At 55.6% G+C, this 24,135-nt stretch overlaps 3 protein-coding genes across 11 annotated transcripts in view; all 3 read left to right on the forward strand.

The window, feature by feature from the left end:
* Positions 1 to 10,585, forward strand: part of FBXL19 (F-box and leucine rich repeat protein 19) — a 32,137-nt gene extending 21,552 nt beyond the window's left edge. For 2 of the 6 annotated variants that reach the window (XM_032157194.2, XM_058440934.1), the window contains exons 10-11: positions 753 to 971; positions 1,076 to 2,802. In XM_032157194.2, coding sequence (XP_032013085.1) covers positions 753 to 971; positions 1,076 to 1,254 — 398 coding nt within the window. In that variant the 3' untranslated portion in view covers positions 1,255 to 2,802. Of the gene's footprint in view, positions 1 to 752; positions 972 to 1,075; positions 3,158 to 10,291 lie in introns of those variants that run through there. The other 4 variants (XR_009214182.1, XR_009214181.1, XM_032157195.2 and 1 more) reach the window with 4 other exon arrangements.
* Positions 3,071 to 9,034, forward strand: ORAI3 (ORAI calcium release-activated calcium modulator 3). The gene is made up of 2 exons (XM_032157198.2): positions 3,071 to 3,535; positions 7,266 to 9,034. The coding sequence occupies exons 1-2, from the start codon at positions 3,308 to 3,310 to the stop codon at positions 7,923 to 7,925; spliced, it is 888 nt and encodes a 295-aa protein (XP_032013089.1). The 5' UTR covers positions 3,071 to 3,307; the 3' UTR covers positions 7,926 to 9,034.
* Positions 10,586 to 11,481: 896 nt separating the features above from the next.
* Positions 11,482 to 24,135, forward strand: part of SETD1A (SET domain containing 1A, histone lysine methyltransferase) — a 32,627-nt gene continuing 19,973 nt past the window's right edge. The window contains exons 1-12 of one of the 4 annotated variants that reach the window (XM_032157190.2): positions 11,482 to 12,062; positions 12,810 to 12,974; positions 13,186 to 13,281; positions 15,361 to 15,631; positions 17,514 to 17,635; positions 18,179 to 18,408; positions 18,694 to 19,543; positions 19,683 to 20,468; positions 20,970 to 21,146; positions 21,596 to 21,683; positions 23,680 to 23,837; positions 23,978 to 24,065. In XM_032157190.2, coding sequence (XP_032013081.1) covers positions 12,825 to 12,974; positions 13,186 to 13,281; positions 15,361 to 15,631; positions 17,514 to 17,635; positions 18,179 to 18,408; positions 18,694 to 19,543; positions 19,683 to 20,468; positions 20,970 to 21,146; positions 21,596 to 21,683; positions 23,680 to 23,837; positions 23,978 to 24,065 — 3,016 coding nt within the window. In that variant the 5' untranslated portion in view covers positions 11,482 to 12,062; positions 12,810 to 12,824. Of the gene's footprint in view, positions 12,223 to 12,371; positions 12,481 to 12,666; positions 12,975 to 13,185; positions 13,282 to 15,360; positions 15,632 to 17,513; positions 17,636 to 18,178; positions 18,409 to 18,693; positions 19,544 to 19,682; positions 20,469 to 20,969; positions 21,147 to 21,595; positions 21,684 to 23,679; positions 23,838 to 23,977; positions 24,066 to 24,135 lie in introns of those variants that run through there. The other 3 variants (XM_032157191.2, XM_032157192.2, XM_058440933.1) reach the window with 3 other exon arrangements.

Below are 24,135 nucleotides of genomic sequence, written 5' to 3' on the forward strand. Positions count from 1 at the left end.
GTGCAACCTCGGCTCACTGCAAGCTCCGCCTCCCAGGTTCACGCCATTCTTCTGCCTCAGCCTCTCCAAGTAGCTGGGACTACAGGCGCCCGCCACCACGCCCGGCTAATTTTTTTGTATTTTTAGTAGAGACGGGGTTTCACCGTGGTCTCGATCTCCTGACCTCGTGATCCACCCGCCTCGGCCTCCCAAAGTGCTGGGATTACAAGCGTGAGCCACCGCGCCCGGCCCTTTTTTTTTTTTTTTTGAGACAGTCTCACTCTGTTGCCCAGGCTGGAGTGCAGTGGCACAATCTCGGCTCACTGCAACCTCCATCTCCCAGGTTCAAGGGAGTCTTCTGCCTCAGCATCCTGAGTAGCTGGGACTACAGGTGCCTGCCCTCATGCCCGGCTAATTTTTGTATGTTTAGTAGAGACAAGGTTTTGCCATGTTAGGCCAGGCTAGTCTCAAACTCCTGACCTCAAGTGAGCCGCCTGCCTCGGCTTCCCAAAGTGCTGGGATTACAGGCGTGAGCCACCATGCCTGGCAGAATATTGTAGTCTCAAATACGATAATCGTGGAAGGCTCCGAGGAGGTAATGTGAGGAGTGGACAGATGATGTCAGGCCATGAGGGTGTTTTTGAGAAGAGCAAGCCGCAGAGTGCACCAGGTCACTCACTTATGTGGGAAGCAGGTGGAGGGCAGATGGTCTGGATACCTGGGCGCAGGGATGGGAGTGGCCAGGAGTGCTGACCTCTCATCTGGCTGCCCAGGGCAAACAGAGAGCCGTGGTCGGCTGCAGGGGGTGGCAGAACTGCGCCTGGCAGGTCTGGAGCTGACAGATGCCTCCCTGCGGCTCCTGCTGCGCCACGCACCCCAGCTGAGCGCCCTGGACCTGAGCCACTGCGCCCACGTCGGGGACCCCAGTGTTCACCTCCTCACAGCCCCCACATCCCCACTCCGCGAGACCCTGGTGCACCTCAATCTTGCTGGTAAGCATGGTCCCCTGTCCGTCCTGCCAGCCTGTGGGTCTCCATGGCCAGTGCCAACCCCTTGCTCACCTGCCTGGTCTCAGCTGCCACTGCCCCATCCCCAGGTTGCCACCGCCTAACGGACCACTGCCTCCCGCTGTTCCGCCGCTGCCCTCGTCTACGCCGCCTAGACCTGCGCTCCTGCCGCCAGCTCTCACCTGAAGCTTGTGCCCGGCTGGCAGCTGCCGGGCCCCCTGGCCCCTTCCGCTGCCCTGAGGAGAAGCTGCTTCTCAAGGACAGCTAGTTGGGCGCCCCCCACCCTCCCCCGGACTCGACAGGAGCCTGGACCTCCAGCTTCATTTCACCCCTGCTGGGAGGCCAGGTTCCCACCTCACCACCCTGGGATTCTTGAGTGTCAGTGACTTGGGATTCCCACCCAGGGACTCAAGCCAGCCACCCCCTTCTTTCCCCCCTGCACTGATATCTCTGGGGGTTTCTCCTTCCCATGTCCTCCCCCTGCTACCTGCTTCATTGTCCATCCCCTGGGGGGAGTGGGTCAGAGGTACTGGAGGGTGCTGAGCCAAAGGGACGGTGGGAGGGGGGTTATGGTGCAAGTGTTGGGGGGGAGAATGGGGAAAGGACACACAGGATATGGGAGCCAGGGGCTGGGGGAGGTGGAAGGGGCGGGGGGCGGGGCAGACAGCAGACCACCAAGGGTTCCGGGAACAAAGACCAGTTACTTGGAGTGGGGGGTGGGGGTGGGGCCACAAAAGGAAAACCGGAGGAGCAATTGGGGATCCAGGTGTCAGTGGTAGGGGAACCAGGGGCAAGCCGGGGCTGAGCTGGAGGTAGGGATGAGAGCAGGTGTGGGAACAGCAATACCCCCTTGGGGGTCACCTCTCTGCTTCCCCCCTCCCCAGGCTTCAGTTCCTTCCCCCTGACCCTGACTCCTTGAACGTCACTGAAAACGGCAGCTATTGCAAGGAGTGGGGGCCGCGGGCAGCCGCTCTTCAGCTCGCGGCCCAGGGGAGTGGCGAGGGGCGCCCTAACCCCCTGCCTGCCTCTCCGCACAATACTTGAACATTCATCTGTACTGAAGTGTTACTTGAACCGGGGGAACCTCGGACCTGGGGGAGCCAGGGTGTGAGGGGACTGGACCAGCTTGGACTGAGACCGGGCCGGTGGGCGCCAATTTGGGACTGCGCCACCCCCAGGCTCGTTCTTGTTTTACTGTATTGAGCGGCGGCACCCACCAGACCCGTATTATGGCTGGGGGCACCAGCCCAAGGATGGGGACCATGGGACTCCTCCAGCCTGGCTCTTCCCACTCTTTCATCGTCATGGAAACTTGTATCCCATTTGCCCAGGGAACCGCCACTCCTGGTTGCCATGGAAATAGCAGCCAACGGACACCTCCCGATGCCAGTGCTAAGGCTGGAAATGGCCCCCTCTTAGTTGCCATGGGAACCTAGTAACAGACTCTCCTGGCCCTCCTTCCCCGCCCCTTCTTCCAGCGCGGGGTGGGGCTTCGGGGCCCGGGGGATGAGCCGGGCCAGGTCCCGCCCCTCCGCGCAGGCCTCCGGGGGGCCGGGGCTTACCATGTAGGGGAGGGGAGATCTATCCACATACCTCAGGTAACAGGGAGGTGCGCGGGTTGGGGGAGGGCTGGGCGGACCAAAGGCCGGAGAGGTGGGGCCTGGGGATAGCGAGAGGCTTGAGGATGGGGCCGCTTGCGGGAGGGAAGAGGCAGCCCAGCGAGGGGCAAGCCGGGGACCCAGCCGGGCTGGGCCCCTGGGCCCCGAGTCTGTACAATACGGTTTACTATAAAACTCAAAATCTTCCAGCCGGGGCCGCGGAGTTCGTGTGTGTATCTGCGGGCTCCCTACCTACAGATGAGTGGGTTCACCTTTCCTGGGCTCATTGTGGGAGGGATTTGGAAGTGTGGACACCTGGGGTGTCCAGCTGTACCTTGGAGGGGGCTGGCTGGGGCTGGCGTGCACCTCGGTGGGGTCCGGGCGCTTGGATAATGTTCTCGGTGGGTAGGGGTCGCGGGGAATCTCTGCGGGCCCGGGACTGCGGGGACTCGGTCCCCGGCTCCACCCCATCATGTGGCTAGCCCCGGCTCCGCCTCTGTCCCAGTTCCTGTTTTGGCCTCCGCTGTCCCGCTCCGGCCCCTGGGGCTCCCCGCAGACGCTGCTCTTCCTGCTCCACTGGGGCTGCCTCTTCCTGGGCGCCCGCCGCCTGCATCCTGCTCGCCCTGTCTGGGAATGGGGCCGCCCCCGGGCTTGGGCCGGCCCGGCTGGGGCCCCCGAGGCGCCTCCGCCCCGTAGTGACCGCCTGGTGCCGCCGCCCCCAGGATGAAGGGCGGCGAGGGGGACGCGGGCGAGCAGGCCCCGCTGAACCCTGAGGGCGAGAGCCCTGCAGGCTCGGCCACGTACCGGGAGTTCGTGCACCGCGGCTACCTGGACCTCATGGGGGCCAGTCAGCACTCGCTGCGGGCACTCAGCTGGCGCCGCCTCTACCTCAGCCGGGCCAAGCTCAAAGCTTCCAGCCGCACGTCTGCCCTGCTCTCGGGCTTCGCCATGGTGAGGGACCGGGAGGGGTCACACCCGGGGGGGCAGAGCACGTGGGGGGCATAGGTCGGGGGGGCGAAGTAAACAGGTCCCAAGGGAGACAGGGCAGAGGGGGCTTTCGTCAAGGGGGAAGGAACAAGGTCCCACGGGACTGAGCAAGTCCCTTCTTACGGATGTGTGTGTACAGGGGACCCCAGGAGACGGGGCCACTGGAGGACACAAAAGTCCTAAAGGTGTCATAGTGGGAGTGGGGTGAACAAATCACCAGTGGGGTTGACTGCAACAATGAGGCAGAGTGGTCCAGATGGAGCCTGTTCCTGGCAGAAGTGGTTCCTAAGTCCCAGTGCCAGCTTCAAAGGCAGGTCAGCTGGGTGGGGGCTGCATCAACAGGTGGGGGGCTCGAGATGGATCAGCTGGGTGGAAGGGTCACCCAGCTGAGGGTGGGCCCGTCCCCGTCCCAGGGAAGGTGGCCACTCTCCAGCGGGCCCAAGAGGTGCTAGTGTCAACCAGGAAAACTGACAAGAGATCATGCCTGGGAGGGAGCCGCTGGGGAAGGAGGCCGATGAGGAAACTGATAAGTGAGTCTCAAGCTGATAAACCCCAGGTGCAGGAGGAGGGTGTTGGCTAACGGTCTGCCCCAGCGGTGGCCTCACAGGAAGTGGGATGGAGGGAGGTCCCAGGGTGAGGATCAGCAGACACAGTCCTGGCTCCTCCCTGCTTGTGGCCAGCTGTGTGACCCTGGACAGGCCTCCACCTCCCTTGCAAGCCAGTGGGAAACTGAGATCATGGAGGGTGCGCCCTCTGTAGCCCGCCAAGTAACCGCCCCAGGGTGAGCCAGGCATGTCAGAGCAGGTCACCTACCAAGGATGGCTAAGACTAGCCTGCTAATTGGACAGGTGTGGAAAGTAAAAGCCTTGCCTCTGGGCAGGAGCGCATGAACTGGGACCCAGGGTTGCTGCTCTGTTAGTCTGGGGTTTCCCCACCATCACCCCAGGAAAAAGGAGAAAGTGAGCTGCAGGAGGTACTTTGGGGAACGCACTCCTGTGGGGGTGGATATCAGAGGCGCTTGGGGCGGGGACCATGGCGCTAGGGGATCTGGGCTAGTCCCTGGCCCGTCTGTGCCACAACCTCCGTATTTGAACAATGACAGGGAAACTCTCTAACCCTAAGGGTCATCATAAGCCTATGGTCTTCTATGTGGGGTCCCAGAATCCACAGACCAGCTTACCTTTCATGATGGGGGCATCACCTGGGGACAGGGCTTTGGCTCCCCTTCATCTGCACAGCCTGCAGAGGGAAGGGAGCAGCCACCCAAGCTGAGGGAGGTCAACCCCTTGGTCCAGCCTGTTCCCAAGGAGACAGTCCTTCCACGGCAGAATATGCAGGTGCAGGTTGCTGGGGTGACAGCTTAAGGGCCCGAGCCTTCTCCGCAGGAGCAAAGGGCTGGAGGTTTAAGTTCTGGGGACAGGACTGGCTGCAGTCCTAGCAGGGGTGACTGAGGCTGGGCCAGGCTCTGGGAGAAACCAGGACTAAGCCTGGCCCAGATCCCTGTCTGTGGAAAACACCTCCTGACACCTGCTATGGCCCAATTTCCCAAAATACTCAGCCCTGTTTTCCTACCTCCACCCGCCAGCCTCTACACCTACCTTCTTTCCCCAGGCCCAGAGCAATCGAACAGACCCTACAAGGACCAGAGATGGGGAGAGAGTGGGATTCTGAAACTCAGGTGGCCTAAGTTAGAGTAGCATTATACAAATTGTATCCAGCTGTCACTAAGCACCAGGCACTGCCCTCAGTGCCTTTGTATATGTCATCTGTTAGCCTACAAAGTGGGTACTGCTACTCTGGCCATTTTACAGATGAAGAAACTGAGGATCAGAGATGTTAAGACACCTGCCCAAGGTCCCACAGCAAGTAAGTGGCAGGATTTGAGCCTAAGCAGTCTGGTTCCAGACTCCAAATTTATAAATTCCTAGAAGAGGGTCATCAACTCAAATGTTTGCAAAGGGCCAGGCAGGTAATATGGATGCCAAGTTGGCTGGGTAGGGACTAGCAAGCAAGAGACCCCATGACATTGGGGGTGATGGCTCACGCCTTTCATCCCAGCATTTTGGGAGGCCAAGGCAGGAGGATTGCTTGAGCCCAGGAGCCCAGGAGTTCGAGTCCAGCCAGCCTGGGCAACATAGCAAGACCTGGCATCTACCAAAAAAAAAAGAGAGAGAGAGATCCCATGACCTTTCCAAGGGGAGCAGCCATGACTGATTTGAGCTGATAGTTGCCATGCAGGAACGCAGGCCAAGTGTGGCCAGTTCTTCCAAGTTTTCAGGGGGATCTGGAAATAGGGATATAAGAAATCTCTTGCGTTTTACAAGTTGGCAACGTCTTCCATTTTTTAAGAAACACACTGTGTGAGCCAAGCAAAACACGTCTGCAAGCTGGCAGTGGTCCACAGTGTGCCAATTTGTAAACTCTGTCCTCAGACTTCAGCATTCACTATAGCAAGAATAGCAAACACATACCTAGTGCTTATTCTGTGCCTGGCACTGTTCTTTTCTTTTTCTTCCTTTTCCTTTTCCTTTCCTTTCCTCTTTCTTTCTTGCTTTTCCTTTTCATTTCCTTTCCTCTTTCTTTTTTCTTTTTCTTTCTTTCTCTTTCCCTTTCTTTTCTTTCTCTTTCTTTTTCTTTCTTTCCTTTCTTTTTTTTTTTCTTTTTTTGAGACAGAGTCCCACTCCGTCGCCCAGGCTGGAGTGCAGTGGCGCGATCTCGGCTCACTGCAACCTCTGCCTCCTGGGTTCAAGCAATTCTCCTGCCTCAGCCTCCCAAGCTCCTGAGTAGCCAGGATTACAGGCTCACACCACCACGCCCGGCTAATTTTTATATTTTTAGTAGAGACAGGGTTTCACTAAGTTGGCCAGGCTGGTCTTGAACTCCTGACCTCAGGTGATCCGCCCGACTCAGCCTCCCAAAGTGTTGGGATGAAAGGCGTGAGCCACCACTCCCAGCCCATTTCATGTATATTTCATTTAATGTTTATACCAACCCTATAAGGCAGGGAGGTGCTGTTATCAATCTCCATTTCCAGATAGGAAATTGAGGCACACAGAGAACTGACTTGCTCAAGATTACACAGAGCAGAGAATGATCCCAGGCAGCCCAGCTCCAGAATCTGCTGTTTGATCCCTATGCAGTAAACCTGTTAGAAACATGTCATCCGGCCCTTTTTTTTTTTTTTTTAGACAGAATCTTGCTCTGTTGCCCAGGCTGGAGTGCAAAGGAGTGCAGTGGCATGATCTTGGCGCACTCAAACTTCTGCCTCCGGGGTTCAAGCAGTTCTCCTGCCTCAGCCTCCCGAGTAGCTGGGATTACAGGCATGTGCCACGATGCCCGGCTAATTTTTGTACTTTTAGTAGAGACGGGATTTTGCCATGTTGGCCAGGTTGGCCTCAAACTCCTGACCTCAGGTGATCCACACACTTTGGCCTCCCAAAGTGCTGGGATTATAGGCATTAGCCACCGCGCCCGGCCATCCAGCCCTCTTGATAGGCAGGTGGGGAAACCAGAACAGAGCTTTTGCAAAGCTGTCCATTCGTTTACTCAACAGAGACTGAATGTCTCTGCTTTCTGCCAGGCACAGTTCTAGGTCCTAGGGATATGTATCAGTGATGTATCCCAATAGGCGGAAAAAATTTCTACAGTTGAGGAGGTTATGGGGAGATCAGTACATCCCCTCTTGTCCCTGCAGGTGGCCATGGTGGAGGTGCAGCTAGAGAGCGACCACGAGTACCCACCAGGCCTGCTGGTGGCCTTCAGTGCCTGCACCACCGTGCTGGTGGCTGTGCACCTGTTTGCACTCATGGTCTCCACGTGTCTGCTGCCCCACATTGAAGCTGTGAGCAACATCCACAACCTCAACTCTGTCCACCAGTCACCACACCAGAGACTGCACCGCTATGTGGAGCTGGCCTGGGGCTTCTCCACTGCCCTGGGCACCTTTCTCTTCCTTGCTGAAGTTGTCCTGGTTGGTTGGGTCAAGTTTGTGCCCATTGGGGCTCCCTTGGACACACCGACCCCCATGGTGCCCACATCCCGGGTGCCCGGGACTCTGGCACCAGTGGCTACCTCCCTTAGTCCAGCTTCCAATCTCCCACCATCCTCTGCGTCCGCAGCACCGTCCCAGGCTGAGCCAGCCTGCCCACCCCGGCAAGCCTGTGGTGGTGGTGGGGCCCATGGGCCAGGCTGGCAAGCAGCCATGGCCTCCACGGCCATCATGGTACCCGTGGGGCTCGTGTTTGTGGCCTTTGCCCTGCATTTCTACCGCTCCTTGGTGGCACACAAGACAGACCGCTACAAGCAGGAACTAGAGGAACTGAATCGCCTGCAGGGGGAGCTGCAGGCTGTGTGAGGCTGGTGTTAGCCACCGCTCACTGCAAGCACTGCCTCCCTCCGGGGTCTGTAAGAGGCCGCAGGGGCCTACAGACCTTATCCCCCCATCCCCTGGCTGGAGCCACTTCCAGTGGCCATTCTCAGGCAGAGTTCAGATTCCTGCCTGCAGGGTCCTCTGGCCTGGGCCTTGGGGCAGCTCCCACATTCCCAAGGATTTTCCCCATCAGTCTGTCCCTTGGGTTTTTCAAGCTACTCTGCACCTGGGCTGGCCTCAGTTGAAGGATCATACAGTAGATAGAGGGGAGGCAGGGAGAGCTTGTGGGACCTTTGGTGCTGACTTTAGCCACCATTTCCATTCCTATACAGGATGTGAAGGTCAGAAGGCAGCCAACTGTTGGTTTGATTTTTTTTTTTTTTTTGAGACAGTCTCTGTTTCCCAGGCTGGAGTGTAGTGATGCAGTCACAGCTCACTGTAGCCTTGACCTTCCAGGCTCAAAAGATTCTCCCACCACAGCCTCCCAGGTAGTGAGTAGCTGGTACTACAGGTGTGTGCTGCCACACCCGACTAATTTTTTTGTATTTTTTGTAGCGACGGGGTTTCACTATGTTCCCAGGCTGGTCTCAAACTCCTGGGCTCAAGTGAACCTCCCACCTCGGCCTCCCAAAGTGCTAGGATTCCTTGCTTTATTTCTGTAGAATCTATTTTATGGTTGGCATTTTGGGGGAAGATTTCGATGGGTTCCACATTCTTGCTTTAGTTGTTGTAGAGGGATTTGGGTGTTTCTACCCCAGGCATTGGTCTAGCTTGTCCTACAACGAACCTATCTTTGGAGGTTCAAGCTCCCCACCTTCCCCCACCGTGGTGACCTGTGGCCACTCACAGAAGGGATGGTGCCTGACCCACTGCCCTAGCCCCACGCTATGCACTAAACTTGTTCTCCCCCTCCTGGGCCAGGGCTGGGGTCTTTAGAGACTGACAGCCTCTGCCCCAGGCCTGAGTCCTTAGCAAGGATTGGGTGAGGAGGTTTTAAGGGAGAAGGTCCAGTCTTTAGCCCTTGGAATACAAAGCTCTTCTGACACTGAATTTGGATGCACCTTCTTTTATATAATAAATCGTGTTTCACAGATGTCCCTGTTGCTGTGAAGGGGATGCGGGGCAGGCCTTCTTAGGATAACTTTACTTGTTCCCAAGAGCTGGGTGGTGGCAAGTTTGGGTGGACAGGACCTGGGAGGGGAGTGGGTTTCAGGTGTAACCCTGTCAGATGCTAACAAGGGCCAACAGCTTCTGAATGGGGAGAGTTATTCCAAGGCTACAGGCTTTGAACTCTTGTCCCTGAGTTCAGAGTCTCTATCTCTTCCACTGAGTATTTATTCATTTAGAGATGGAGTCTTGTGTTGCCCAGGCTGGAGTGCAGTGGTGCGATCTCGGCTCACTGTAACCTCCGTCTCCTGGGTTCAAGCAATTCTCCTGCCTCAGCCACCTGAGTAGCTGGGATTACGGGCGTGTGCTGCCACACCCGGCTAATTTTTGTATTTTTATTAGAGACGGGGTTTCGCCATGTTGGCCAAGCTGGTCTCAAACTCCTGACCTCAGGTGATCCACTTGTCTTGGCCTCCTGAAGTGCTGGGATTACAGGCATGAGCCACCACACCCGGCTCTCCCTGAGTGTTTAGTATAAGCACTCTTTTTTTTTTTTTTTTTGAAACGGAGTCTCGCTCTGTCTTGCACTGTCACCCAGGCTGGAATATAGTGGCATGATCTCAGCTCACTGCAAGCACCGCCTCCTGGGTTCACGCCATTCTCCTGCTTCAGCCTCCCGAGTAGCTGGGACTACAGGTGCCCACCACCACACTCGGCTGATTTTGTTTTTGTATTTTTAGTAGAGATGGGGTTTCACCGTGTTAGCCAGGATGGTCTCGATCTCCTGACCTAGTGATCCACCTGCCTTGGCCTCCCAAAGTGCTGGGATTACAGGCGTGAGCCATTGTGCCCAGCCGAGACAGAGTCCCACTCTTTTGCCCAGGCTGGTGTGCAGCTGTGCAATCTTGGCTTCGCTGCAGCTTTGACCTCCCAGGCTCATGAGCCTCCCACCTCAGCCTCCCAAATAGCTGGCACCACAGGCACGTCCCACCAACCCAGCTAATTAATTTTTTTTTCTTTGTAGAGAGGAGGGTCTCACTATGTTGTCCAGGCTGGTCTTGAACTCCTGGGCTCAAGGGATCCTCCCACCTTGGCCTCCCAAAGTGCTGAGATTACAAGTGTTAGCCACTGCACCTGGCCTCAAGTTTCTTTCTTGAGCAACTACCACATACTAGGGGCCTTTCATAGGTTATCTTATTTAAATCCCACAACACCTCAAGCGTTCTTTATCATTTTCATTTCAGAGATAAGGAAACAGGCCCGAGAAGGCTGAAGATCTTGCTCAAAACCACACAGCTAGTCCATGAAACTGAACTTGGACTATCTACCCCTCACATGGGAATCTCTCTTTGATTTGAGAAAAGGAACCGGTGCCTTTCAACTAGAACAGAGAGGAATCTGATCTCAACACCTATGCCTCCACGTAAATTAATTTTTTCAGCCTTGTTTCCCTCAAAATCTTAGAGTCCTAATCTTCTTCTATCTTGTGGTGTGAGACCTTGGATAAGTCTCCCTTCCACCTTTTCCTATTACTTAAAATGGTGAATTTGCATAAACCAGGCTCTAAGGGTCTTTTCTGCACTGTTCCAATGTGTACAAATTGACATACAAGTTTAAAGGAAGACTCCGAAACTTAGAGACGTCAATGACTTGCCCAAGACCATATAGCGAGGGCCTGATGTACACATATCAGGAGCCTGGGGCATCCTCAGCTCAGGAAAAGGGACCTCCCGGGAGTGCCTGCGTCCACACGGGATCAAAACGGTGCCCAGCCTTCAGAAGCCCTTAGCCCGAGTTCCAGGGGTAGGCCTGGGCCGCTGCTGCCCTTGTGCGGAGGCATCCCGTGAGCATAGGGCGCCATAGCCAAAGAAGCGGGCACTGGGACCATGACGCCAGGAGGACACACCAGTCCAGTTCCGTTCCTGTCTGACCTCGTTTATTATTACAGGGCCCATTTAAGAGCACTTAGGCCCCACTAGGGTCATCAGAAAACCTTGAGACAGTCCCTGGATTTAACCACTAATGGTGGGTTTGAGTACGGCAAACTAGGGTACCTTCTACAGGCCTCACCCTCCCCATCTGGCAAATGGGCATCCTAAGCAGCCAGACGCTCAAGGGCGATAACGGGAAGGAAAGGCACCCTGCATCTATGTGCGAGGCGGGGCAAACCGCCTGAGTCACCGCTCACGGTTGTGTTTTTCCACCTCCCGGCTGTCCCTCCCATCCGGGTGAGTCCTCGTGGGTCCTCCCGAAGGCGCCCCCTAAGTCCCAGGCTTCGCACACCCTGGCCCCGCCCCTTGACTCGGCCCCGCCCACAGCAGAATCCGCAGATTCGCCAGGCCGGATCCTCAGAATTCCTCGGGTCCCTCGATACTCGGCTGAAAATTCTCATCGGACTCTGAGAGGAGCGCTGGGCTGGAGGCATTTTCCCCAGGGTCAGAAGCGGGCTATTCTCTCACTTGGGCCAGTAAGAAAAATCCAGAAAAAGTTGTCGACTCTGCCAGCAGGGATTGGCTAACGGGCCGTTATTTTCTTGACTCCACAAAGGCGGATGAAGGGGAGGCTACGGCTGAGGCCGGGAACAGTGGCGAATCTGCAGCCTCTCAGACTTTGGCCGTACAAGGAAGGGACGGGGAACAGGAGCAAGGCGGCGCGCATCCTGTCCAGCGATTCGCCCCGCCCGCCCGGTGAATCTGCGTCTGCCGAACGCGCCACTGAAGGTTCCCCAGCGCTGGCTTGCCTCCTCCCCTCCGCCCCGCCCCTTTTCCTCAGGGACTAGTCGCAGCTTTCGTCGCCGTCGATTCGTCAAAATCCCGGGCCGCAGCATCTGGATCGTCGTGGCGAAGCCGACTCTCCGGGGGATGCGGCCAATCTCCAGGCTCCCTGGGCCGCAACTCTCGAGCCTCCCAGGGCGCCGGCCGAGACGAAGCCGCTACCCTCGGCCCCGTGGGTCCCCCGGCAGCGCCTGTGGCGAAAGTGCGAATGCAGACCCTGTGCCCGCTGGGCCTCGCGCAGGTGGCGGTGGTGTTTGGTGCGCGCGCCGGGGAGGTGGTGGTGGGGGGGCGCCGCCGCCGCCACCGCTGCGGGGCCGGGTCTCGCGCTGCCGCTGCCGCCGCCTCGCGCCGCTGAGGTGCCGCGCGAGGTGGGGGGAGGGCGAGCCGCTCGACGGGAGCGGGTGAGTGGGGCCGCGCGGCGCGCGTGCGCGGAGACCTGCTGGGGGGGTGCAGAACGCGCCGGGGCGGGAGGAGAGGGCAGCGGCGCGCGTTCCCCCCACCCCCCGCCCGGATTCGGGGTCGAAGCCGGGTCTCGGGCTCGGTCTCGCGGTGTTTCCAGCGCCCCGACGAGGTGCCACCTTTCGGCCGGGGGATCGGGGCGCGGGGACGGGAGCGGGTGTGTGGGAGCCGTGGCCGGGCTCGGCCCGGGCCGCTGGCCGGTGAGGAGGCGGGAGGGGGCGGGGCCTGCAGGGGGCGGGGGAGGGGTCTTGCGCCGAGGCCAAGTGGGGCGCGCGCTAGGGAGAGCGGGAAGGTAAGGGGGCTCGAGACGGGCCTGGGGGCCTGACAGTAGAGTTGGGAGGTGGAGAGAGGCTGGGTTGTTGTGGCGAAACAGGGTACTTAGGGGAGAATCTGGGGGAGCCCTGGGTCAGAGTGAGGGGTGGAAACTGGAGTGATGGGAGAACCTGGAATCGGGGTTGGCCAATGAGGAAAGGCAGGGGAGTCAGGCCCAAGTCCTGACCCTTCTTGCGTGTCCCCCTGTCCCTAACAGTGTAAATGAGCAAAGATGGATCAGGAAGGTGGGGGAGATGGGCAGAAGGCCCCGAGCTTCCAGTGGCGGAACTACAAGCTCATCGTGGATCCTGCCTTGGACCCTGCCCTGCGCAGGCCTTCTCAGAAGGTGTACCGCTATGATGGAGTCCACTTCAGTGTCAACGTGAGTGCCCGGGCCTTTGCTTGCCATCTGGGGAGCTCCAGGTGCCCCTGTCCTCTGTGATTCTGTTCAGCACCTAGAACGGTAGCCTGCCTTCTTGAAAGTGGGCAGTTGAACCCAGCTCTTTTGCATGTGCGTGTCCAGGTGGGCTGCTTAGAGCTCCCCAGCCTGGATTCACCCTGAGCTCTCTTTCTGCTGCTGCTTTCCTTCCTAGGACTCAAAGTATATACCAGTCGAAGACCTCCAAGACCCCCGTTGCCATGTCAGGTCCAAAAACAGAGACTTTTCCCTCCCAGTCCCTAAGTTTAAGGTAAGTGTCTGCTGGGCTCCTGGTGTGGTAGTCCTAAGAAGGTGTGGAGGATGCGTCTTGGCACTATAGCTGAATAAAAGGGTTTTCAATGAAAGGGTCTCAGCCAGATCTAGCAACCTCTGAGGCTGTGAGACTCAGTTGTTTTGGACAGGAGGTACACTTAATCTTCTAGAAAGGTACAGGTCAGATGTCCTAAGTGTATCCCTGGTGGCTGGGGTGTTGACTTCTTGAAGGGTGAGGTAAAGACTGTTTAGCTGCTATACGTATCACTGTATATTCCTAGACGGTGCATCATAGCACACAAGAGTGGGATCTCCCAGTTCCTTGACAGTCAAGGGGAGTGACAAGGCCACTGCCTACTTGGGTTGCACTGTTCCCCGCCTCTCATTTGGCGATGTCATTTCCATCTTGTTTCCTTGGAGGACTCCCATTCCCCACCCTAGGCAGGATATGCTTCAGGCCTTGAACTGGGCCTGGAACACTGGTGGTTCTTCATTTCCTTCTCTGATTCTTTATTCTTCCTTTCTAAATAAATTGTCTCTGGGGTCCCTTCATTCTTTTTCTTCTCTGTTTTTTTTTTTTTTTACTTTGTACACTTCACTTGGACAATCTCTTTCACACCCACAGCTTCAACTATTACCTAAATGTTGATGACTTCCAAATATCTGTTTCCAGCCAATATCTCCAGGCTTGTATGCCTAGTAGGGGGACAGTTTCATTTGGAGACCACACGTTTCAGGTTTAAGGGATTTAAAACAAATTATCTACCTCCTTAACCAACCTTTTTCATTTATCCTCTACTCATACATGGCAGTACCATCGACTCAGCTGTACAGCCTGGCAGCCTGTGATTCTCTCCTTTTCTCTCACAGTCGGTCACCGAATCCTCCTGGCTCTTTTCCTTTTTATTCATCTTTCTATTCTTATTGCCACTTAATGTAGACCTTGGTATTCATTTCACCTGGTTTCCTTGCCTTCGTTCTTGCCTCAGTTTCTCCTCTGCCTTGCTGTCATTTGTCTCTTTGGCTTCACTGCTCTTTTGTTTTCCTTTTGTTGCCAAGTCCATGTTTTGGGACATTGACATGTATGGTTATTGACCTGGCCAAGCCTTATCCTCTGCCTTGACACCACACCCCTGTGTTACATCCACACCATACGCTTTGCAGTTTTTCAAAAACACCAAGTTGTTTTATATTTCCATGTCCTAGGGGTCCTTGTCATTTGATGAATTGTTAATCCCCAAATCTCAGTAAGAATGACACCATCTTTATGAATTCTTCCCTGATCATACTCTGTACAAAGGTTTCCTTCACTGGGCTCCAGAACACCACGTACGCGTCAGCTGCCACTGGGTCATGTTGTGTTTGTATGTGCATGTCTTGCTACTTTTCTGTATGGGAATCTCTTCCTTTCTATCTCTGTATTTCCAGTGCCTCGTTCATGGTAGTTACCTAGTAAAGGCTGAGCTAGGGAATCATTGCCCTGTAGCTCATTCTGTCCACGTATGTTTATTCCTCAGTGTGTACATTTCTTTTTTTTTTTTTTAATTTTTTTTTTTTTTTTTTTGAGATAGAGTCTCGCTGTGTTGCCCAGGCTGGAGTGTAGTGGTGTGATCTCGGCTCAGTGCAACCTCTGCCTGCCAGGTTCAAGTGATTCTCCTGCCTCAGCCTCCTGAGTAGCTGGGATTACAGGTGCCCACCACCATGTCCAGCTAAATTTTTTTTTTTGTATTTTTAGTAGAGACAGGGTTTTATCATGTTGGACAGGCTGGTCTTGAACTCCTGGCTTCTGGTGATCCATCCACCTCATCCTCCCAAAGTGTTGGGATTATAAGTGTGAGCTACCGCACCCAGCCTAGTTTGCACGTTTCTGTTTTTAATTCTTGCTGTTATTCTATGGTGAGAATAATTCAGGGAAAACGGGTCAGGTCTGATGGATCCCTTATTTTGGGCCCCTTCCCTTGTCCCTTACTTTCCTGGACCTCTCTCTTGACTTCATGGAGCTTGCTAAAGTTTCCCGAAGGACAAAGGAGCAGTGGTCAGTGTTGAGACGCCATACCAACTCCTGTTCTTTCCCCAGCTGGACGAGTTCTATATTGGACAGATTCCACTGAAGGAAGTGACTTTTGCAAGGCTGAATGACAACGTGCGGGAGACCTTCCTGAAGGATATGTGCCGTAAGTACGGTGAGGTGGAAGAGGTAGAGATCCTCCTTCACCCCCGTACGCGCAAGCACCTGGGCCTGGCCCGTGTGCTTTTCACCAGCACTCGGGGCGCCAAGGAAACGGTCAAAAACCTCCACCTTACCTCCGTCATGGGCAACATCATCCATGCCCAGCTTGACATCAAAGGTGAGGACTCCTCTGCCTGCCACTCAGGCTTGGCCTCCAGCGGAGGTTGTACACGCAAATGCCTGTCAGGGTCAGGTAGGCACCCAGGGTCATGATCTGAAACTGTTGGGGCCAGTTGTGTTTCTGAAATCAGATCAGATTTTAGAGTGGAATTATGGTACATGGATTTTTGTGTGTGTGGTGTCTCCAGCAAGGTTGGGCAATAGGCCATAATCAAGCACATAACTATCTGTAAAAAAAAAATCATATGATGGGTTGTACCAGGTAAGATGAATAGATTATAGTAAATCAGCCCAGGTTGGTTTGTTGGTTGGTTGGTTTTTGAGACAGGATCCTGCTCTGTTACCCAGGCTGGAGAGCAGTGGCGTGATCTTTCCTCACTGCAGCCTCCAACTCCTGGGCTCAACCACCCCAGCCTCCTGAGTAGCTGGGATTACAGACACACACCACCACACCTGGCCAAAGTTTTTTTTATTATTTGCAGAGGTGAAGTCTCACTACACTGCCTAGCCTGTTTTTAATTTTTTTTTTTTTTTTTTGAGATGGAATCTCAATCTGTCACCCAGGCTGGAGTGCAGTGGCACGATCTTGGCTCACTGCAACCTCCACCTCTCAGGTTCAAGTGATTCTTCTGCCTCAGTCTCTTGAGTAGCTGGGATTACATTTGCACGCCACCATGCCCAGCTAATTTTTGTATTTTTAGTAGAGATAGGGTTTCACCCTGTTAGCCAGGCTGGCCTTGAACTCTTGACCTCAAGTGATCCGCCTGCCTCGGCCTCCCAAAGTACTGGTATTACAGGCGTGAGCCACTGTGCCTGGCCTCTTTTTAATCTTTCTATGTGCCATTCTATAACCCATATAGGTTTTGATGCCAGATTCTCAGAAATACTGGGTTTTCTGGGTGTTTTGGTTTGGAAATTTGAGATAGAGAGTAAAGGAGCTGTGAACGCAAGCGAGGTGGTCTGGGCTTCTGTGTTGAGTGATGGGGAGCAGTGGGGTCTGTGGTGAGCTGCAGATTGCAGTATTGTCTGGAGGAGGCAGCCATTAGTAGGCACTGGCCAGTTCGCAAGTGGAAATGAGGTGGTTTTTGTTTTTTGTTTTTTTTTTGAGACAGAGTCTCGCTCTGTCACCCAGGCTGGAGTGCAGTGGCGCAATCTCGGCTCACTGCAAGCTCCGCCTCCCGAGTTCACGCCATTCTCCTGCCTCAGCCTCTCCGAGTAGCTGGGACTACAGGCGCCCGCCACCACGCCCGGCTAATTTTTTGTATTTTTAGTAGAGACGGGGTTTCACCGTGGTCTCGATCTCCTGACCTCGTGATCCGCCCGCCTCGGCCTCCCAAAGTGCTGGGATTACAAGCGTGAGCCACCGCGCCCGGCCTATCTCTTGGTTTTTAAATACCATGTTTCTTTCCTCATAAGGTGTTTCTGAGGTGTTCACTCCACAGCTCCTGCGGGCTCCGTTAGTCCCCGGGTTGCTGTTCTGCGGGCTTTAGTTTACAGGATAAAGAGCATGGGGTGATGGAGCCTCTGGGTTTGAATTCCAATTTTTCCAATGACCAATTCTGTGACTTTGTGTAGGTCACTTTTAAGCCTATAGAACAAGATACTGATGCTTCCCTTCTGGTGATCCAACATGGTAAAATAAGTAGAAGTGTTTTTGATAAATCATGAAGTGTCATAAAATATGTTGTTTGTGGTAGTTCAGAGGTAGAGATGAGGTAGAAGGTCCCAAAGGTAGAGTTATGGTAGGAGAACTGAAATCCTGAAACCCAGATTCCAAGAAATTGTAGGAAACTTGAGGCCTGAGAAAGAAGCAGGAATACCAGATTAGGAAGGAGTTAGTGTCTCCATCTGACAATTGGTTCCCATTTCCCTCCCTCCAGGACAACAACGAATGAAATACTATGAACTAATTGTCAATGGCTCCTACACCCCTCAGACTGTGCCCACTGGGGGCAAGGCCCTGAGTGAGAAGTTCCAAGGCTCGGGTGCAGCCACTGAGACGGTGAGAAGTTTGTGGCTGCCACAGCCCCTAGCCATGTGGGCATGGTGCCCGGGTGCCCGGAGCAGGAGCAGTCTTCGGGCAGTTCCGGGCTTCCCCGTTAAACAAAGAAGAGCCAAGCAAAGCTGCTGAGATGCTTTCAAAAGACAGGGAACTAGGGGCGGGGCGCAGTGGCTCACGCCTGTAATCCCAGCACTTTGGGAGGCCAAGGCGGGTGGATCACACGAGGTCAGGCGATTGAAACCATCCTGACTAACAAGGTGGAACCCCGTCTCTACTAAAAATACAAAAAATTAGCCAGGCATGGTGGCGGGCGCCTGTAGTCCTAGCTACTCGGGAGGCTGAGGCAGGAGAATCGTGTGAACCCAGGAGGCGGAGCTTGCAGTGAGCCGAGATCATGCCACTGGACTCCAGCCTGGGCGACAGAGCGAGACTCCATCTCAAAAAAAAAAAAAGAGGGAACTAGGATTCCTGGTTTGGGGAAGGGCAGGTTTCAAGTGGTGTTTGAGCCCATTCCTCTCTCCTTGCCCTGCTCTGTCGCTCCAGGCCGAATCCCGCCGCCGCTCTTCCTCCGACACAGCTGCCTACCCAGCAGGTGCCACTGCGGTGGGCACTCCTGGCAACGGCACCCCCTGCTCCCAGGACACAAGCTTCTCCAGCAGTCGACAAGATACCCCATCTTCCTTTGGCCAGTTCACCCCTCAGTCCTCCCAAGGAACCCCCTACACGTCTCGGGGCAGCACCCCTTACTCTCAGGACTCTGCCTACTCCAGCAGGTACAGGGCAGACCCCGCCTGGGGCCCCGCCCACAAACTCTGGGAGCTGCCACTGGGAAGAAGAAGCCCAGAGTCTCTCCAAGAGGGAGTTGGAAATAATTTGTCCTAGCTTCTCTGTGGATTCAGTCAACAAATTGCTGTCCTCGGGGAACACACTAGCTAGGAACCCAACATATAGCTCTTCTTTTGAGGGCAGCATAGCGGGGCGTTGGGCCTTGGGACCCAGGATGCTCTGGTTTGCTAATAGAGAGCTGAGCCCAGCTAACTCCCCTGCTTCTTCTCCAGCACCACTTCAACCTCCTTCAAGCCCCGGCGGTCAGAGAACAGCTACCAAGATGCCTTTTCCCGCCGCCACTTCTCTGCATCTTCAGCCTCCACAACCGCCTCCACGGCCATCGCCGCCACCACTGCAGCCACTGCCTCATCCTCCGCCTCTTCCTCCTCATTGTCCTCTTCCTCCTCGTCGTCCTCTTCCTCCTCGTCCTCTCAGTTTCGTAGTTCTGATGCAAACTACCCAGCATATTATGAAAGCTGGAATCGCTACCAGCGCCATACTTCCTACCCACCACGCCGGGCCACACGGGAGGAACCCCCTGGAGCCCCTTTTGCTGAAAATACAGCTGAGCGCTTCCCACCTTCCTACACCTCCTACCTGCCCCCCGAGCCCAGCCGGCCCACCGACCAGGACTACCGGCCTCCTGCCTCAGAGGCTCCACCCCCGGAGCCTCCAGAACCTGGTGGAGGCGGGGGTGGAGGAGGGCCCAGCCCTGAGAGAGAAGAAGTTCGGACTTCCCCCCGCCCAGCCTCACCTGCCCGCTCTGGCTCCCCAGCCCCGGAGACCACCAATGAGAGTGTGCCCTTTGCCCAGCACAGCAGCCTGGATTCCCGCATCGAGATGCTGCTGAAGGAGCAGCGCTCCAAGTTTTCCTTCCTGGCCTCTGACACAGAGGAGGAGGAAGAGAACAGCAGCGTGAGCCTTGGGGCCAGAGATGCAGGAAGTGAGGTGCCTTCTGGGTCAGGGCACGGGCCCTGCACACCCCCTCCAGCCCCAGCTAATTTTGAGGATGTGGCACCTACAGGGAGCGGGGAGCCAGGGGCCACCCGGGAGTCTCCCAAGGCAAATGGACAGAACCAGGTGAGGCTGGGGTCAGCCAGAGGAGGCACCTGGGCTCTGGGAGTGAGGGTTGGGCCTAGGGGAGAGGGAAGGGAACCAGATGAGAAAGCAGGGCTTGGGACAGGCAGAAGCCTTCTGTGACCCTCCTCTGCCCCCGCAGGCTTCTCCATGTTCTTCTGGAGACGACATGGAGATCTCCGACGACGACCGGGGTGGCTCACCCCCTCCGGCCCCGACGCCCCCTCAGCAGCCTCCGCCGCCTCCCCCTCCCCCGCCGCCTCCTCCTCCCTACCTGGCATCCCTTCCTCTTGGTTATCCTCCCCACCAACCTGCCTACCTCCTCCCACCCAGACCTGATGGGCCGCCGCCCCCTGAGTACCCCCCACCTCCTCCACCACCCCCGCACATCTATGACTTTGTGAACTCCCTGGAGCTCATGGACCGACTTGGGGCTCAGTGGGGAGGGATGCCCATGTCCTTCCAGATGCAGACCCAGATGTTAACTCGGCTCCATCAGCTGCGGCAGGGCAAGGGATTGATTGCCACCTCAGCTGGTCCCCCCAGTGGGGCCTTTGGGGAGGCCTTCCTCCCATTTCCACCCCCGCAGGAGGCAGCCTATGGCTTGCCCTATGCTCTATATGCACAGGGGCAGGAGGGCAGAGGGGCATACTCACGGGAGGCCTACCACCTGCCCATGCCCGTGGCAGCCGAGCCCCTGCCCTCCTCCTCAGTCTCGGGAGAGGAGGCCCGGCTGCCACCCAGGGAAGAAGCAGAGCTGGCAGAGGGCAAGACCCTCCCGACGGCAGGCACTGTGGGCCGTGTGCTCGCCATGCTGGTCCAGGAGATGAAGAGCATCATGCAGCGAGACCTCAACCGCAAGATGGTGGAGAACGTGGCCTTCGGAGCCTTTGACCAGTGGTGGGAGAGCAAGGAGGAGAAGGCCAAGGTGAGGCCAGCGCCTGGGACCGGGGAGCCCTGGGCTTTGCGGAGGAAATGGGCCTCTGGCTCCTCCAGGCTGCACAGCTCAGAGGAGACAGGTGACAGAGGCGAGTGGAGAGAGGCCACAGGCCCTCCAGGCCACCCTGGCTGGGCAGGGGAATTGAGGGGACAGAGAAGCAGGCACAGATGGGCCTGGGAGGCAGCAGAGCTTTGTCCTGGCTCCATTGCTTGCTTGCTTGCTTGCGGTGGACAAGGCCCTTAGGTCTCTTCAAGCTTTGGTCTTCCATTTTGCCATTTGTGAAGTGGGAATGGTGGCTATTTCTTAAGACTGGTGGGTGAAATGAGCAGACTTTTGAGAAAATGCTGTGTGGGGGCTGGGACAGGTGTGACCAAGATATGGAGCAGCAAGTAGATGCGTTCTGTATTCCTGGGGTCCGGGAGTAGGTCTCAGGCAGGAGGGAATGCCTAGGTTCTGGGCGCTGGGGCTCAGCCCCACTGCTGCCTGCAGCCATTCCAGAATGCGGCCAAGCAGCAAGCCAAGGAGGAGGATAAAGAGAAGATGAAGCTGAAGGAGCCTGGCCTGCTGTCCCTCGTGGACTGGGCCAAGAGCGGGGGCACTACGGGCATTGAGGCCTTCGCCTTTGGGTCAGGGCTGAGAGGGGCCCTGCGGCTGCCTTCATTCAAGGTACTCAGAACTGTCGTTTTGTGGGGTATGGTGGGGAGAGGGAGAGGGGGCCTCCTTCCTTGGGGTAGGGGTGGTCAGGAACCATGAGTGTTTGAGTTTTTTCTTTTTTTTTTTTTTTTTGAGATGGAGTCTTGCTCTATTGTCCAGGCTGGAGTGCAGTGGCGTGATCTCAGCTCACTGCAACCTCCGTCTCCCGGATTCAAGTGATTCTCCTGCCTCAGCCTCCCGAGTAGCTGGGGTTACAGGCACCCGCCACCATGCCTGGCCAATTTTTGTATTTTTAGTAGAGCCGGGGTTTCACTATGTTGGCCAGGCTGGTCTTGAACTCCTAACCTCAGGTGATCCACCTGCATTGGCCTCCCAAAGTGCTGGGATTACAGGAGTGAGCCATCATGCTCTGCCTGAGTGTTTGAGTTCTAAACAGGCCCCATCTTTTCCCCATCCCCCAGGTAAAGCGGAAAGAGCCATCAGAAATTTCCGAGGCCAGTGAGGAAAAGAGGCCTCGTCCCTCCACTCCTGCTGAGGAAGATGAAGACGGTGAGCAGGGTCAGGCATAAGGAGAAGGGGTGTGCTGTGTGGGTTCTGATGTGAGAGCAAGAGGTGGGGATGAAGGGGTCAGGTCGTCCTGAGGGCAGAGCCAGGTGGAGGTGCAGGGTTGAAATGCAGCAGTTCTGGGAGGTGTGGGATGCACTAGGTAGGGTTATTCCCCGGATTGTAGTTGCAGGTCTTTCTCTGCTCTGCTGATTTACATTTTCTGTATTTTGGGTTTTTCCACCCATGAAATTCAGTGTCTGGAATCACAGAATTCCGAGTTAAACGAGGCATCTCCCCAAGTTTCCCACCTGATGCTAATGCCCTCCTACCACCTTCCTCCTAGTTTGCCTGAGTTTGAGCCCTTGCTTAATAGCTACCATGGCCTGGAAACTTGCCCATTGAGTCAGATCTGCTTCCCTGGAGACCCACTGGCCTTCATACTCTTTTCTTGGGCCAGGCATAACAAGTCAGCTCCCTCTTCCACCCGACCAGAAAATGATACAAGATCAAATGGACAGGACATATTTAAAACTGTGTGGGCTGGGCGCAGTGGCTCCTGACTGTAATCCCAGCACTTCCAGAGACTGAGGCAGGAGGAACACCTGAGGTCAGGAGTTCAAGACCAGCCTGGCTAACATGGCGCAACCCTGTCTCTCTAAAAAGACAAAACAGCCAGGCATGGTGGTGTTCACCTGTAATCCCAGCTACTTGGGAGGCAGAGGCACGAGAATCACTTGAACCCAGGAGGTGGAGGTTACAGTGAGCCAAGATTATGCCACTGCACTTCAGCCTGGGTGATAGCATGAGACTGTGTCTCAAAAAAAAAAAAAATGCATACATGTACCTATATGTACGTATATATATATATATATGCACACATATATATGCATATATACACATACACACACGCACACATATATATGTATACACACACATATGTGTATATATATATATTAAAGCCAAGCAAGGTGCGCTCACCTGTAATCCCAGCACTTTGGGAGGCCGAGGTGGGCGGATCACAAGGTCAAGAGATCGAGACCATCCTGGCCAACATGGTGAAACCCCGTCTCCACTAACAATAGAAAAATTAGCCAGGCGTGGTGGCGGGTGCCTATAGTCCCAGCTACTTGGGAGAGAACCGGCTGCAAGGTTGCCTGACCGAGATTTTGCCACTGCACTCACCTGGCGACAAGAGACTCATATATATATGCCAAGCATGATGGCTCACGCCTGTAATCCCAGCACTTCAGGAGGCTGAGATAGGAGGATCACTTGAACCCAGGAGTGCAATACCAGCCTGAGCAACATAGGTAGACCCTGTCTCCACAAAAATTTTTAAAAACTTAGCTGGGCGTGAGGCCGGGCGCGGTGGCTCACGCTTGTAATCCCAGCACTTTGGGAGGCCGAGGCAGGCGGATCACGAGGTCAGGAGATCGAGACCACGGTGAAACCCCGTCTCTACTAAAAATACAAAAAAATTAGCCGGGCGTGGTGGCGGGCGCCTGTAGTCCCAGCTACTCGGAGAGGCTGAGGCAGGAGAATGGCGTGAACCTGGGAGGCGGAGCTTGCAGTGAGCCGAGATTGCGCCACTGCACTCCAGCCTGGGCGACAGAGCGAGACTCCGTCTCAAAAAAAAAAAAAAAAAAAAAACTTAGCTGGGTGTGATAGCATGCCCCCGTATAGTCCCAGTTACTCAGAAGACTGAGGCAGGAGGGTCGCTTGAGCCCAGCAGGTTGAGGCTGCAGTGAGCTGTGATCATGCCACTGTGCCCCAGCCTGAGTGACAGAGCAAGACCCCGTCTCAAAAACAAAAACAAAAACAAAACTATGAAACATGAGGTAACTGAGGTGTTTGAATTTCTCTGGTGAGCTTCCAAATTCTCATCTGTAAAATGAAGACCATCAGGAAGATTGGTAATAGTATATGTAAAGCCCCTTGCACAGGGCAAGTATCTTGTGGTTGATGGTAAATTTCCTCAACTACCACTCTGCTGGCCTAGACCCTGAGCGAGAGAAGGAGGCTGGAGAGCCCGGACGTCCGGGGACCAAGCCCCCGAAACGGGATGAAGAGCGAGGCAAGACCCAGGGCAAGCACCGCAAGTCCTTTGCTCTGGACAGTGAAGGGGAGGAAGCGTCCCAGGAGTCCTCCTCGGAGAAGGTGAGGGCCCGGGTGCCGGCTCCTGGCCGAAGCCTACTTCCCCATAGCCAGCATCTCTGTGGTTGGAGCCCAGGCAGCTGTGCCTGGTGTAGGACTAGTTGTCCCTTTCCTGTTAGTCTCCATTTGTCTTTTTTCTTAAGGATGAGGAGGATGACGAGGAAGATGAGGAAGATGAAGATCGAGAGGAAGCTGTGGATACCACAAAGAAGGAGTCAGGGGTGTCGGATGGTGAGCACAGACAGTGGAATCGACTTTGGGCTCGGAGGAGGGGTTCGGCTGCCTGGCTAGCCCTTTTCTG

The sequence above is a fragment of the Hylobates moloch genome, unplaced genomic scaffold (genome assembly GCF_009828535.3).
Source record: "Hylobates moloch isolate HMO894 unplaced genomic scaffold, HMol_V3 SCAFFOLD_6, whole genome shotgun sequence".
Taxonomy (NCBI): Eukaryota; Metazoa; Chordata; class Mammalia; order Primates; family Hylobatidae; genus Hylobates; species Hylobates moloch.